The sequence below is a fragment of the Garra rufa genome, chromosome 14 (genome assembly GCF_049309525.1).
Source record: "Garra rufa chromosome 14, GarRuf1.0, whole genome shotgun sequence".
NCBI lineage: Eukaryota > Metazoa > Chordata > Actinopteri > Cypriniformes > Cyprinidae > Garra > Garra rufa.
In genome coordinates this window covers 1,666,575-1,682,079 of record NC_133374.1, presented here as the reverse complement: position 1 = coordinate 1,682,079, position 15,505 = coordinate 1,666,575, and the positions used below count along the sequence as shown (strand labels likewise).

General features: G+C 29.6%; 1 protein-coding gene across 1 annotated transcript in view; it reads left to right on the top strand.

The window, feature by feature from the left end:
- The window catches only part of LOC141285218 (chloride channel protein 2-like), a 47,660-nt gene extending 32,458 nt beyond the window's left edge, over window positions 1-15,202 (top strand). Inside the window, exons 13-20 of the mRNA XM_073818258.1 lie at window positions 2,115-2,305; window positions 2,402-2,513; window positions 4,608-4,675; window positions 4,781-4,849; window positions 9,832-9,870; window positions 11,735-11,839; window positions 12,416-12,502; window positions 14,633-15,202. Of these exons, the coding sequence (XP_073674359.1) occupies window positions 2,115-2,305; window positions 2,402-2,513; window positions 4,608-4,675; window positions 4,781-4,849; window positions 9,832-9,870; window positions 11,735-11,839; window positions 12,416-12,502; window positions 14,633-14,839 (878 nt within the window). The 3' untranslated portion in view covers window positions 14,840-15,202. The remainder of the gene's footprint in view (window positions 1-2,114; window positions 2,306-2,401; window positions 2,514-4,607; window positions 4,676-4,780; window positions 4,850-9,831; window positions 9,871-11,734; window positions 11,840-12,415; window positions 12,503-14,632) is intronic.
- The last annotated feature ends 303 nt before the right edge of the window (window positions 15,203-15,505 follow it).

The window sequence follows — 15,505 nt, the reverse complement described above, 5'->3', positions numbered from 1 at the left end:
TTTTTAAGTACAAAAGATTGCATTCTACAAAAAAAAAAAAAAAAAAAAATCACATACTGATATACTGAAATACACCGCGTTCCAAATTATTATGCAAATTGGATGTAAGTGTCATAAACACACAGTTTTTTGTTTTTCAATTAAACTCATGGATGGTATTGTGTCTCATGGCTCTTTGGATCACTGAAATGAATCTCAGACACCTGTGATAAATAGTTTGCCAAATGAGCCCAATTAAAGGAAAAGTACTTAAGAAGGATGTTCCACATTATTACGCAGGCCACAGGTTTCAAGCAATTATGGGAAAGAAAAAGGTCTCTCTGCTGCCGAAAAGCGTCAAATAGTGCAATGCTTTGGACAAGGTATGAAAACATTAGATATTTCACGAAAAAGTAAGCGTGATCATTGTACTGTGAAGAGATTTGAGGCTGATTCAGAGCACAGACAGGTTCGTGCAGGTAAAGGCAGAATGAGGAAGGTTTCTGCCAGACAAATTCATCAGATTAAGAGAGCAGCTACTAAAATGCCATTACAAAGTAGCAAACAGGTTTTTGAAGCTGCTGGTGCCTCTTGAGTCCCGCGAACATCAAGGTGTAGGATCCTCCAGAGGCTTGCAGTTGTGCATAAACCTACTATTTGGCCACTCCTAACCAATGCTCACAAGCAGAAACGGTTGCAGTGGGCCCAGACATACATGAAGACTCATTTTCAAACAGTCTTGTTTACTGATGAGTGTCGTGCATCTTTGGATGGTCCAGATGGATGGAGTAGTGGATGGAACATGTCCCAACAAGGTTGCGACCACAACAAGGAGGTGGCGTTTTTGGCCGGAATCATAGGGAGAGAGCTGGTAGGTTCCTTTAGGATCCCTAAAGGTATTAAAATGACCTCGGCAAAGTATGTCGAGTTTTTGACTGACCACTTTCTTTCATGGTACAAAAAAGAACTGTGCCTTCCGTAGCAAAATCATCTTCATGCATGACAATGCACCATCTCATGCTGCAAATAATACCTCTGTGTCATTGGCTGCTATCTGCATAAAAGATGAGAAACTCATGGTGTGGCCACCATCCTCCCCTGACCTCAACCAGATTGAGAACCTTTGGAGCATCCTCAAGCAAAAGATCTATGAGGGTGGGAGGCAGTTCACATCAAAACAGCAGCTCTGGGAGGCTATTCTGGCATCCTGCAAACAAACTCAATCAGAAACTCTCCAAAAACTCACAAATTCAATGGATGCAAGAATTGTGATAGCGATATCAAAGAAGGGGTCCTATGGTAAGATGTAACTTGCCCAGTTAGGATGTTTTTGATTGAAATAGATTTAGATTTCAGTAAATATGACCACCTAATGCTGCAAATTCAGAAAATGACCATTTTCAGTTCTTTACAACCTATACAATGTTTTAACTCTGTTGTGCATAATAATGTGGAACAGTGCATTTTCAGTTTTTTATTTTTCAATTAAATAAATAAATAAAATTCGAATTATACCCTAATGGTTGATGACTTAAAAATTATATTGACTGTCATTTGCATTGACTAATTATGAAAACCAGAGAAAGATATGATTTGCATAATAATTTGGAACGCGGTGTACAGTAAAAATTGTGAAATATTATTAGAAGGTAAAATAGCTGTTTTCTCTGTGAATAACTGTTGAAATGTAATTTATTTCTGTGATCAAACATGCATTTTCAGCATCATTACTCCCGTCTTCAGTATCATTCAGTATTTTATTTTTCAGGATTCACAGATGAATAGAAAGTTCAAAAGAACAGCATTTATTTCAAATTGAAATCTTTTGTAACATTTAAATATGCTGTAAATAATTGTGAATATTTTTCAAAATAATTTCGAATATTTTTCAAAATAGTTTGTAAATATGCAATTCGATTTATATTTATATTTAAAAAAAATATTATTATTTTTTTCATTATTTTTCCAGTATTATTTTTCAGGATTCACAGATGGATAGAAAGATCAAAAGAACAGCATTGATTTAAAATTTAAATTTTGTAACATTCTGAAACTTTCTAAATGTCTTTACTGTCACTTTTGATCTATTTAAAGCGTCCTTGTTGACTAAAAGTCTGAATTTGTCTCTGGTGTAGAGTCGATGATCCTGCTGGGCTCCATTGAGCGCGCTCAGTTGCAGGCGATCCTGTCTCAGCATCTGGGTCGCGCGCGGCGGCTGGAGTTCATCCGCGAGCGAGCGGAGGCTGAGAGGAAGCGTGTGTCTGTGGTCAGCACTCCCAGCAGTGAGGAAGGGAGTCAAAAGGTCAACCTGGAGGTTCGCTTCCAGGTCAGAGAACAAACGTTTGCTTGGGTCTCTCATCTTATTTCTTCTACTGTTTTCTTTCTCAGTTTTTAAGACGTAGTTTTAAATGTTTGTGTGTAGATCTCCACAGAAGAGTCGTCTTTCACACCGACCCGTCCCATCTCCCCCAAACCACTGAAACCTGCGCTGAAGAGGACGTCTGTCGCTGAGAAAAACATCGAGATCCCGACAAGTAATATCACACACACGTTTGTTATCCATCTAATTGAGAACATTGCATTGACTTCTGTTGTTTTTTATATACAGATAGTTATAAATAGCTGATTCTAGCAGAAAACTTCATTCCTTGCAATTAAAAAAAAATTATTTACTATTTTTGTTTTCTATATTTACTATTTTACTTTCCTTTATATATTTTTTTTCTTTTTTTTTCTTTTTTTTTTTAGAAATGAGGACATATACAGAATTATTTTTTGGGTGATTTTTGTTAGATTTACCTCACTTATTGGTACAAATTTGTCTCCAAATATGATTAAATAGTTTTAAATAGCTGATTGTAGCAGAAAACTCTCTGCCTTTCAATTAAAAAAAAAAAGTATTTACTATTTTAGTTATTTAGTTATTTAGTTATTTATTATTTTATTGTATTGCTTTTACTTATTTTTTGTTTTTTTTGTTTGTCAGATTTTTTTTCCGTTGGTGTTTTTTGTTAGGTGTACCTCACTTCTTGGTACAAATTAACTTTTTCCCCCTTTATTTTAGTAAAAAAATATATTATAATATTTATATAATATAAATATTTCACACAATTAGATTTTGGGTGATTTTTTTTTTATATTATTTATTTTATTGTATTATTTTTACTTTCCTTTTTATTTTTATCTCTTTTTTGAACATTTTTTGTCTAATATTTCTCATTTTTGTGTTTTTTTTTTCTTATATTTAAAAAAAAATTAGAAATGAGGATGTACACAGAATTAGTTTTTGGGTGTTTTTTTATTTTTGCTTTTTTTTTTATATATTTTTAAATTTATTTGTACTTTTTATTATTATTTTTTTCTCTCTCTTTTTTGTCTTTTCCCCCCTTATAGTTTAGTAACAAAAAAAAGCAAAATGTAATAATTCTGCACTGATAGGATCTTTTATATTATATTAAATTATCTGATTGTATTCTTTAAGCGCTAAAAGATTTTAAAAATGAAAATAATTCTGCAATGATAATATATTCTATATTAAATTATATTATGTTATCTGACTGTCTTCTTTAAGCATTTATGAATTATAACTATTAAAGATTTAAAATAATTCTGCATTAATAAGATCTTTTACATTATATGATGTTTTAGTCATCTTTAAGCTCTGAAAGATTTCCAAAATGAAACTAATTCTGCAATAATAAAATCTTTTATATTATATTGTATTACATTATATTACATTAAATGTCTTTCAGATTGAAAAGATTTCCAAAATTAAAATAATTCTGCATTAACAAGATCTTTTATATTATATTATATTATATCATCGTCGTCTTTAAGCTCTAAAAGATTTCCAAATTTAAACTAATTCTGCAACGATAAAATCTTTTTTGTTATATTATATTACATTATATTCTATTGTTATCTAATTGTCTTCTTTAAGCTCTAAAAGATTTCAAAAATTAAAATAATTCTGCATTAATAAGATTTTTTTATAATATATTATATTATCTGATTTAAATAGTGCCGTAATAATTTTATTGTATTTTGTATTTATTTATTTTATATATTATATCCATCACTGGATTGCACAGAAGTGACATTTTCGTGCTCTGAAAGATTTCCAAAAATAAAATAATTCTGCATTAATAAGATTTTATATTATATGTGACCCTGGACCACAAAACCTTAAGTCGCTGGGGTATATTTGTAGCCAAAAATACTTTGTATGGGTCAAAATTATTGATTTTTCTTTTATGCCAAAAATCATTAGGAAATTAAGTAAAGATCATGTTCCATGAAGATTTTTTGTAAAATTCCTACTGTAAACCTATCAAAATGTAATTTTTGATTAGTGATATGCATTGCTAAGAACTTAATTTGGACAACTTTAAAGGTGTTTTTCTCAGTATTTTGATTTTTTGCACCTTTAGATTTCAGATTTTCAAATAGATGTATCTCAGCCAAATATTGTCCTAACCTAACAAACCATATGTCAATAGAAAGCTTATTTATTTAGCTTTCATATGATGTATACATCTCAGTTTTGTCAAATTTAACCTTATGACTGGTTTTGTGGTCCAGGGTCACATATGACATTGTAAATTGTGAGTGTTTTGTGTGTTTTCCAGGTCCTCATGATTCTGGCCTTGGCTTGAAGAATCTCTTATGTGCTCGACCTCAGACTGATGCACTGGAGGTGAGTCTTTCTCTCACAGACACAGTTTTATGTTCATATGAGGGTTATCATTTGAAGTTTTTTTTGGTGTATATGTTATGTTTTCCCTCCTTTCCCTTATAAAAGAATAATAACGTGCAGCACACAGTCGCTCCAGACTACAGGCCGCCCAAACGCGTCAGGATATCGGTCTTGGTAAGAGCCGTGATAAAACACGGGCTCGTCAAATCATCAGTCATCTTTTCATGAACGCCTTCCTCGTGCCTGCTCCTGACTTTTGAACCGCTAGAGTTTACTGTAAAGATTTGACCACATTCCAAGACAATATTGTTTTTTATTGTGGTAAACATTAAACTCGGTTTGAGTAAAGGTTCAAAGGTTTGTAATCTAGCAGGAACGTGGGAGGCGACCAAGCATGCGTAGCTGTCAATCATCAGCATGACATCAGAACTGGCCAATCAGTGTGCGCTGCATGAGAAGTGGGCGGAGCCAGTGAATGATTGTGTTCAATAACACTTGTCTTGCTCACTTCATGTAAACCTCAGTACTGCTGTAGAGTTTATATATTAAAATGATCATTCTGTCATCATTTCCTCACCCTCGTGTCACTTCAATCCTGACATGTATGGTTTTTTGCAGAGAAAGTCAATGAGGCCCAATGTGGTTTTCTCTTTTTCTAACGTCTTCATAATAGGTGTCAAAGTGAATCAGAATCGCAATCAGAATTTATTTGAATCGCTAAATATTATATTTGCTTTGATTTGAATAGCTAAATATTAAATATGAATATTTGTTGATATAATAAAATAAATAAATACATTATAAATTATTGCTAAATATAATGATTTTACTAAAATACTACCGTTGTTAGTTATTGTTGCAACTAACCTGCTCATTTAAAATGTGTAACTACATTAAATGTTTTTTTCTAACTAAATGTTTTCCTTTTTTTATTTTTATTTTTTTTTATTTTAGATATTTAGAAATAGTTTAGTACATATTTGCCCCTAAAATATGTTTAAGTAGTTGATTCTAGCAGAAATCTGCTTTGGTTGAATAGCTAAATAGTAAGTATTACTTAATGGTAATTCATATTTATAATTATTAATATAATAAAATAAATAAATACATTATACATTATTGCTAAATGTAATGATTTATGTCACTAAAATACTATTGTTGTTGTTGTAATTGTTGCAACTAACTTGCTCATTTATAATGTGTAACAACATAAATGTTTTTATTTTCAAGCTAAATGTTTTATAGTTTTACAGTAGTAACAAAAATAGTGATTAATAATAGTATTTCAATGCAAACCATGTTTATTAACTGCTTATTTCTACAATAGCAAGAAAGAAGTACACTTTTTAATAGATTAAACCTGATATATTATTTAGGCATGTTTTATTTCATTATAATAATGTATTTACTGTTTTTGTTTTATCTTTATTATTTTATTGTATTATTTTTTTACATTTCCTTTTCTTTTTTAACTTTTTCGAAATATTTTGACTTTTCTTGCAATTTCAACATTATTATCATAATTTCAACTTTATTCTCGAAACATTTCGAGTTTATTTTCATAATTTCAACTTCATTCTCCTAATTTTGACATTGTTCTTGAAATATTTTAACTTTATTTTCTAAATATTTCGACTTTATTCTTAAAACTTCATTCTCAGAATTTCAACTTTATTCTCGAAATATTTAGAATTTATTTTAATAATTTTAACTTCATTCTCGTAATTTCGACTTTATTCTCGAAACATTTCAAGTTTATTTTCATAATTTCAACTTCATTCTCCTAATTTTGACATTATTCTTGAAATATTTTAACTTTATTTTCTAAATATTTCGACTTTATTCTTGAAACTTCATTCTCAGAATTTCAACTTTATTCTCGAAACATTTAGAATTTATTTTAATAATTTTAACTTCATTCTCGTAATTTCGACTTTATTCTCGAAACATTTCAAGTTTATTTTCATAATTTCAACTTCATTCTCCTAATTTTGACATTATTCTTGAAATATTTTAACTTTATTTTCTAAATATTTCGACTTTATTCTTGAAACTTCATTCTCAGAATTTCAACTTTATTCTCGAAACATTTAGAATTTATTTTAATAATTTTAACTTCATTCTCGTAATTTCGACTTTATTCTCGAAACATTTCAAGTTTATTTTCATAATTTCAACTTCATTCTCCTAATTTTGACATTATTCGTGAAATATTTTAACTTTATTTTCTAAATATTTCGACTTTATTCTTGAAACTTTATTCTCAGAATTTCAACTTTATTCTCAAAATATTTTGACTTTATTCTTGTAATTTCAACTTTATTCTCGAAACATTTAGAATTTATTTAAATAATTTTAACTTCATTCTCGTAATTTTGACATTATTCTTCAAATATTTTAACTTTATTCTCGAAATATTTTGACTTTATTCTTGTATTTTCAACTTTATTCTCGAAACATTTAGAATTTATTTTAATAATTTTAACTTCATTCTCGTAATTTTGACATTATTCTTCAAATATTTTAACTTTATTCTCGAAATATTTTGACTTTTCTTGCAATTTCAACATTATTATCATAATTTCAACTTTATTCTCGAAACATTTCAAATTTATTTTCACAATTTCAACTTCATTCTCCTAATTTCGACATTGTTCTTCAAATATTTTAACTTTATTCTCGAAACATTTAGAATTTATTTTAATAATTTTAACTTCATTCTCGTAATTTTGACATTATTCTTCAAATATTTTAACTTTATTCTTGAAATATTTCGACTTTATTCTCAAAACTTTATTCTCGTAATTTCGACTTTATTCTCGAAACATTTCAAGTTTATTTTCATAATTTCAACTTCATTCTCCTAATTTTGACATTATTCGTGAAATATTTTAACTTTATTTTCTAAATATTTCGACTTTATTCTTGAAACTTCATTCTCAGAATTTCAACTTTATTCTCGAAATATTTTGACTTTATTCTTGTATTTTCAACTTTATTCTCGAAACATTTAGAATTTATTTTAATAATTTTAACTTCATTCTCGTAATTTTGACATTATTCTTCAAATATTTTAACTTTATTCTCGAAATATTTTGACTTTTCTTGCAATTTCAACATTATTATCATAATTTCAACTTCATTCTCCTAATTTTGACATTATTCTTGAAATATTTTAACTTTATTTTCTAAATATTTTGACTTTTCTTGCAATTTCAACATTATTATCATAATTTCAACTTCATTCTCCTAATTTTGACATTATTCTTGAAATATTTTAACTTTATTTTCTAAATATTTCGACTTTATTCTTGAAACTTCATTCTCAGAATTTCAACTTTATTCTCGAAATATTTTGACTTTATTCTTCAAATATTTTAACTTTATTCTCGAAACATTTAGAATTTATTTTAATAATTTTAACTTCATTCTCGTAATTTTGACATTATTCTTCAAATATTTTAACTTTATTCTCGAAATATTTTGACTTTTCTTGCAATTTCAACATTATTATCATAATTTCAACTTTATTCTCGAAACATTTCAAATTTATTTTCACAATTTCAACTTCATTCTCCTAATTTCGACATTGTTCTTCAAATATTTTAACTTTATTCTCGAAACATTTAGAATTTATTTTAATAATTTTAACTTCATTCTCGTAATTTTGACATTATTCTTCAAATATTTTAACTTTATTCTCGAAATATTTTGACTTCTTGCAATTTCAACATTATTATCATAATTTCAACTTTATTCTCGAAACATTTCAAATTTATTTTAATAATTTTAACTTCATGTAATTTTCACATTATTCTTCAAATATTTTAACTTTATTCTTCAAATATTTTGACTTTATTCTTGTAATTTCAACTTTATTCTCGAAACATTTAGAATTTATTTTAATAATTTTAACTTCATTCTCGTAATTTTGACATTATTCTTCAAATATTTTAACTTTATTTTTGAAATATTTTGACTTTTCTTGCAATTTCAACATTATTATCATAATTTCAACTTTATTCTCGAAACATTTCAAATTTATTTTCATAATTTCAACTTCATTCTCCTAATTTCGACATTGTTCTTCAAATATTTTAACTTTATTCTTGAAACATTTAGAATTTATTTTAATAATTTTAACTTCATTCTCCTAATTTTGACATTATTCTTCAAATATTTCGACTTTATTCTCAAAACTTTATTCTCGTAATTTCGACTTTATTCTCGAAATATTTTGACTTTATTCTCGAAACTGTATTTCTCGTAGATTTGACTTCATTCTGGAAATTTTTTTTTGTAACTTTATTCTCATAATTTCAATTATGTATGTTTTTGTCAATATTAAAATAGAGAGAGCAGTGCAAAGCAACAGGATCTTTCATGATTGTCAAACACACCTAACGGCCACAAACCCAGCCGTCAGACTCTTACGTCTATCAGCCGCACATCATTACGCCGTCTTTCTCAGGTAGTCGTGCAGTAAATGGTTTGAGCGCGGTGTGAGAGCGAGACCCGCAGGCCGTCTGTCTGCTCATTACATTACGCTCACATTTCTACAGAAAGGAGCACTAATGGATGGATGTTTTATTAATGCGCAGAGAGTGCTGCAAAGATTTATACGCCAATATCTGTGTGTGTGTGTGTGTGTGTGTGTGTGTGTGTGTGTGTGTGTGTGTGTGTGTGTGTGTGTGTGTGTGTGTGTGTGTGTGTGTGTGTGTGTGTGTGTGTGTGTGTGTGTGTGTGTGTGAGAGATATACTTGTGCAGAGAAAAGTGCAACTGCAGGCTGATTTCATCGATTAAATTTAGCATGAGAGAGATGAAGAGGGAGGAAGAGGAACTGGAATCGTTCGACTGCCAAAGCCGCGCTCAGAGCTATTGATCAGATGACACAACATATTAGCATTACAAATCACCAACACACACTCGTATATTACACTACAACCAAAACTGTATTCTCTATTCGCAGTCTATTTAGAGAGGGGTTTTGTATCCAAGCTTGTCATGTTTCTTATATAATGTTACTGCAAAGCGCTTTTTCCGAGTGACAGCGAAGGAGTTTCACTGTGTGTGTGTGTGTGTGTGTGTGTGTGTGTGTGTGTGTGTGTGTGTGTGTGTGTGTGTGTGTGTGTGTGTGTGTGTGTGTGTGTTTCAGGAGGATCCAGACGCAGAGGATGACATGACTCTTGGCGAGGTGAGCACACTGCGGCTGTTATAGTGAAAAAAACCTTTCATAAACTACATTTACATGCACACCAATAATCAGATTGAAAATCTAAGATTACGAGATTAAGCATTTAAATTTTATCCTCAACATTTCAACGTTATTCTCTAAGCTTTCTTTTTTCGTAATTTCAACTTCATTCTCATAATTTCCACATCATGCTTAAAACATTTTTTGACTTTATTCTCAAAACATTATTTTCGTAATTTAAACTACATTCTCATAATTTCGGCATTATTCTTCAAATATTTTGACTTTATTCTCAAAACTGTATAGGTATTCATAATTTAACTTTTATTCTCAAAACATTTCGACTTTATTCTGAAAAAATTTCCACTTTATTCTTGTTTTTTCAGCATTATTAAATTATTCAATTTCAACTTTATTCTCGAAATTTTAATCTCATAATTTTGACTTTATTCTAAAAACATTTCGACTTTATTCTCAAAAAATTTCCACTTTATTCTCGTTTTTTCAGCATTATTAAATTATTCAATTTCAACTTTATTCTCGAAATTTTAATCTCATAATTTTGACTTTATTCTAAAAACATTTCGACTTTATTCTCAAAACTTTATTCTCAAAATTTTTTACTTTATTCTCGTAATTTTGACTTTATTCTCAACTTCTTTTCTCATAATTTCAACTTTATTCTTGAAACTTTTTTCTCATAATTTCAACTTTATTATCAGAACATTTCGACTTTCCATGAAAGTTTTTTTCTCTCGTAATTTTAACATGATTCTTGGAAAATTTCGACTTTATGTTTGAAATTTTATTGTCATAATTTCAACTTTATCCTCAAAACATTTCGAGTTTATTCTTATAATTTAAACTTTATTGTCTGAACGTTTTTACTTCATTCTCGTAATTTCAACTTTATTCTCGTAATTTAAGTTTTATTCTCAACTTTTTTTTCTTATAATTTTAACTTTACTCTTAACACTTTATTGATATTTCAACTTTATTGTCTGAACATTTCATCTTTATTCTTGAAATTTCAACATTATTCTTGTAATTTTGACTATTTTCAAAATTTCAACTTTATTCTCAAAACATTTCGAGTTTATTCTCGAAACTTTATTCTTTAATCATTTCTACCTTATTCTCAACTTTATTCTCATAATTTTGACTTTATTGTTGGAACATTTCGACTTTATTCTTAACTTTTTTCTCATAATTTCAACTTTATTGTTGGAACATTTCGACTGTATTCTCGTAATTTTTATTTTATTCTCAAAACATTTTGACTTTCCATGAAAGTTTTTTTTTTTCTCGTGATTTTAACATGATTCTTGGAAAATTTTGACTTTGTTTGAAATTTTATTCTCATTTCAACTTTATTCTCAAAACATTGAGTTTATTCTTGAAACTTTATTCTTATAATTTAAACTTTATTGTCTGAACATTTTTACTTTATTCTCGTAATTGTATCATTATTCTCGTAATTTCAACTTTATTCTCGTAATTTAAATTTTATTCTCAAAACTTTTTTCTTATAATTTTAACTTTACTCTCGAAACTTTATTCATATATTTTAACTTTATTGTCTGAACGTTTCATCTTTATTCTTGAAAAATTTCGTGTTTATTCTCAACTTTATTCTTTAAACATTAGACGTAAATGTACATTAATTTTAAAAGTATATATCTATTTTTAAAAATTGCTATATTTACAATGTTTATAGTGTGAAAAATAAACAACACAAATTCTCAAATTAAAAGTACAAATGAAAGAATACAGTATAACTGACTATAAATTAAATAAAGTATAAAATAGATGCAAGAAGGACTAGTAAATAAAGTGAATAAACCATTTCTGGCTGTGAATGCAGATTGAGGAGTGGGAGGAGCAACAGCTTGACGAGCAGGTCAACTTCAACGACTGCAAGATTGACCCCGCCCCCTTCCAGCTGGTGGAGCGCACTTCACTGCACAAGGTGAGAGAGAGAGAGTGTGTGTAAGTTTAGGATATATGTGAATATAAGCTCTGTTGAAATGTTATATTAAGGCTTCTGCACACACACACACACACACACACACATATTGCTGACTCTGGATTTATCGTCTGCATTTCCAAACTCACTTGTGGCAAAAGCACAGAAGTCTTCATTAAGACTCTGCAGTGGTACACACACACACACACACACACACACACACACACACACACACACACACACACACACACACACACACACACGTCTCCTGCCTGCAGCTGTGAATGTGCTTAATGCAGTCCATTCATCCTTCTCCCACACCTACACATTTCTACACTAGCATGCGCACTCATTATTTCTCTGTCCACACACACATTGATTTATGCATGTGTTTTGTGTGCATGCGTGTGGTCACAGTGTAGTTTAAAATGTATGCGTTTTCACTTTGCATTGTTAAAAAGTAACTTGAAAAATAACACTGTGAATGTTTTTGGTGCATGAAAGCACTACCACATTTTACACATTTAAGTATTATGCCATTTATTTAATTTTATTTATGTGTTTGCATCTCTCTGACAGACTCACACTATCTTCTCTCTGTTGGGTTTGGATCACGCTTATGTAACCAGCATCGGGAGACTTATTGGAGTCGTTTCACTCAGAGAGGTGAGAGTTCACCGATCACACTTTGAAGTTTCAGCTGAAAATATCTTCTCATTTATATGCTGACCGAGGCTGCATTTATTTGCTCAAAAATACAGTAAAATTGTGAAATATTATTGCAATTTATTGCAAAATATCTGGTCAAATGTAATTGATCGCTGTGATCAAATCTGAATTTTTAGCATCAATACTTCATTACATCATTACTTTAGTGTCACATGATCTTTCCAAAAGCATTCTAATTGGCTGATTTGTTGCTCAGCAAACATTTTTATGGAACTTATGAACTTAATGTAATTGCAACTTTTTCACAGTTTTATATCAAACTTTTTTTCTTTTTTTTTGACAATTGTGACTTTTTTCTCACAATTTTTTCTTGCAATTACAATTTTTATGTTTTACAATTCTGGGCTTTTTTCTCAAATTTATGGTTTTCCTCACATTGCCTTTTTTATTGCCGATTATGACTTTCATTGCAATCATTACTTTTTTTCATGCAGTTTTGTATTTTTCTTTGCAATTATGACATTACTTCTAGCAGTTTTCCTCTTGCAATTATTATTTTTATCACAATTATGACTTTTTGCAGTTAGAATTCTCGCAAACATTACTTTTTTCTTGCAATTATGACTTTTTTTCTTGCAATCATGCATTTTTCTTGCAGTTTTGAATTTTTCTTTGCAATTATGACTTTTCTTCCCACAAACTTTTTTCTCACAATCATGCAGTTTTCTTGCAGTTTTGGATTTTTCTTTGCAATTATGATATTTCTTCTAGCAGTTTTCCTTTAGCAATTTAGATTTTTTTTTTCACAATTATTACTTTTTTTTTACATTATTTTTTCTTGCAATTGACTTTTCTCATAAATATGACTTTGTTCTTACATTTTGACTTTCGTTGCAATTATGACTATTGTTGCTTTTTTTCACAATTACAAATTTTTCCTAGCTGTTGACTTATGATTTTTTTTATATAGTTTTGACTTCTCTTTCCACAAACATGCCTTTCTTTCTTGCAATTATGACTTTTTTTGCAGTTAGACTTCTCACAAACATTACTTTTTTCTTGCAATTGACTTTTCTCATAAATATTACTTTTTTCTTGCATTTATGACTTTTGTTGCAATTATGACTCTTGTTTTTCTCACAAACATGGCTTTTTTCTTGCCATTATGACTATTCTTACAATTATGACTTCTCGCAGTTTTTTTATTTTTTTCCTCACAATTATGACTTTTTTTGCAATCATGACTTGTCTCATAAATGACTTTTTTCTTGCAATTATGACTTTTATCGCAATTATTTTTTTATTGTAATTACGACTTATCATAAATATTACTTTTTTCTTGCAATTTAGAATTTTTTCACAAATATGACTTTTTCTCGCAATCATGACTTTTTCTCAGTTTTGAACTTGTCCTCACATTTGACTTTTTTTCTTGCAACTGATTTTTTTTCTCACAATTATGTTTTTTTTCCTTGCAATTGACTTCTCATAATTGTTTTTTTACGCAGTTATGACTTCCCATAAACATGGCTTTTTTCTTGCAATTATGATTTTTCTCATAAATATGATTTTTTTTATTGCAATTATGACTTTTCTCATAAATTACCTTTTTTCTTGCAATTATTACTTTTATCACAGTTATTACTTTTTTCTCGTAATCATGTGTTTTTCTTGCAGTTGTGAATTTTTCTTTGCAATTGTTCATTTTTTGCAATGACCTTTTTTCTTTTTATAATTTCCTTTTTTTTAGGGCAAAAGTCAGAATTGTGAGATGCAAATTTGCTGAGAAGAAAAGTCTTATTGCATGTTTTAATTCACAGTTGGAAGATGCAAACTTGCAATTCTGAGAACAAAAGTTAGTGTTGTGAGATAGAAAGTCATAATTGCCTCTTTTTTTTTGTTAATTCCTTTGTGGAAACAAGCTTTGATACATTTATGATTATTATCAATATTGAAAACAATTGTATTGCTCAATATTTTGGTTGAAATCATGATACATTTGATATTTCAGGATTCTTTGATGAATAGAAAGTTCAAAAAAAGCTGCATTTATTTGAAACAGAAACATTTGTAACTTTCTAAATGTGTGATTGGTTTCATGTGTCTGTGCTGTGGTTTGTGCTGTAGCTGCGTAAAGCCATCGAGGGCTCGATGACGGTGAAGGGTGTGAAGGTTCGTCCGCCGCTGGCGAGTTTCAGAGACAGCGGCACCAGTGGCACCAGCAGCGAAAGCGAAGCCACTGAACTCCACAAACTGTGGGATCGTCACACCAGCCTCAGCATTCCCAGAGAACACCAACCCAACGCCTCCGACTCGGACGACAAGTCGCAGTGACCCGCGGCCCACGCACTGACTGTTTCACGCATCCAAAACTCCTCCGGCTCGCTGTCAGGTCTTCCCACACTAATTCACTTCCCCTTTTGGAGAATCAGGGACTCTCTGGACTTTGTCCTTTTTTCCATGTCTAGGCTCCTGGAGTGTGTGTGTATGTGTGTGTTTATATGTGTGTCTGTTGCAGAAAGAGACAGATCATTTGATTTTTTTGACGTCGCTTCCTTTCATTCCCTCCTTCAATTTTTAAGAAATGTGATTCACAAGATCAGTGAATGCTTCATGTGGTGTCTCGTGTGTTTTATATTGGGGAGTTTATTGCTCATTATTTATTTTTCACAATAATACTCTTTTTACACAACTATTTTTTTTGACCTTTTTCTTTTCTTTTTTCCTTTTCTTTTTTTTCTCACTATTCTGAATAATCTCTAAAATAATTTTTTCTTGCCAATTGTCTTTTCTCACTATTCAGATTTTTTTCCTTGCAATAATGCCTTTTTCTTATTATTGACATTCTCTCGCTTCTATTATGACTTTTCTCACAATTGATTTTTCTTCTTGGAATTGTCTTTTTTATTTTTTATTTTTTGCAATTATGACTTCATAGTAATTTTTTTTCACGACTTTTCTTACAATTTAAGTTTTTTTGTTTTCACGCAATTATAACTT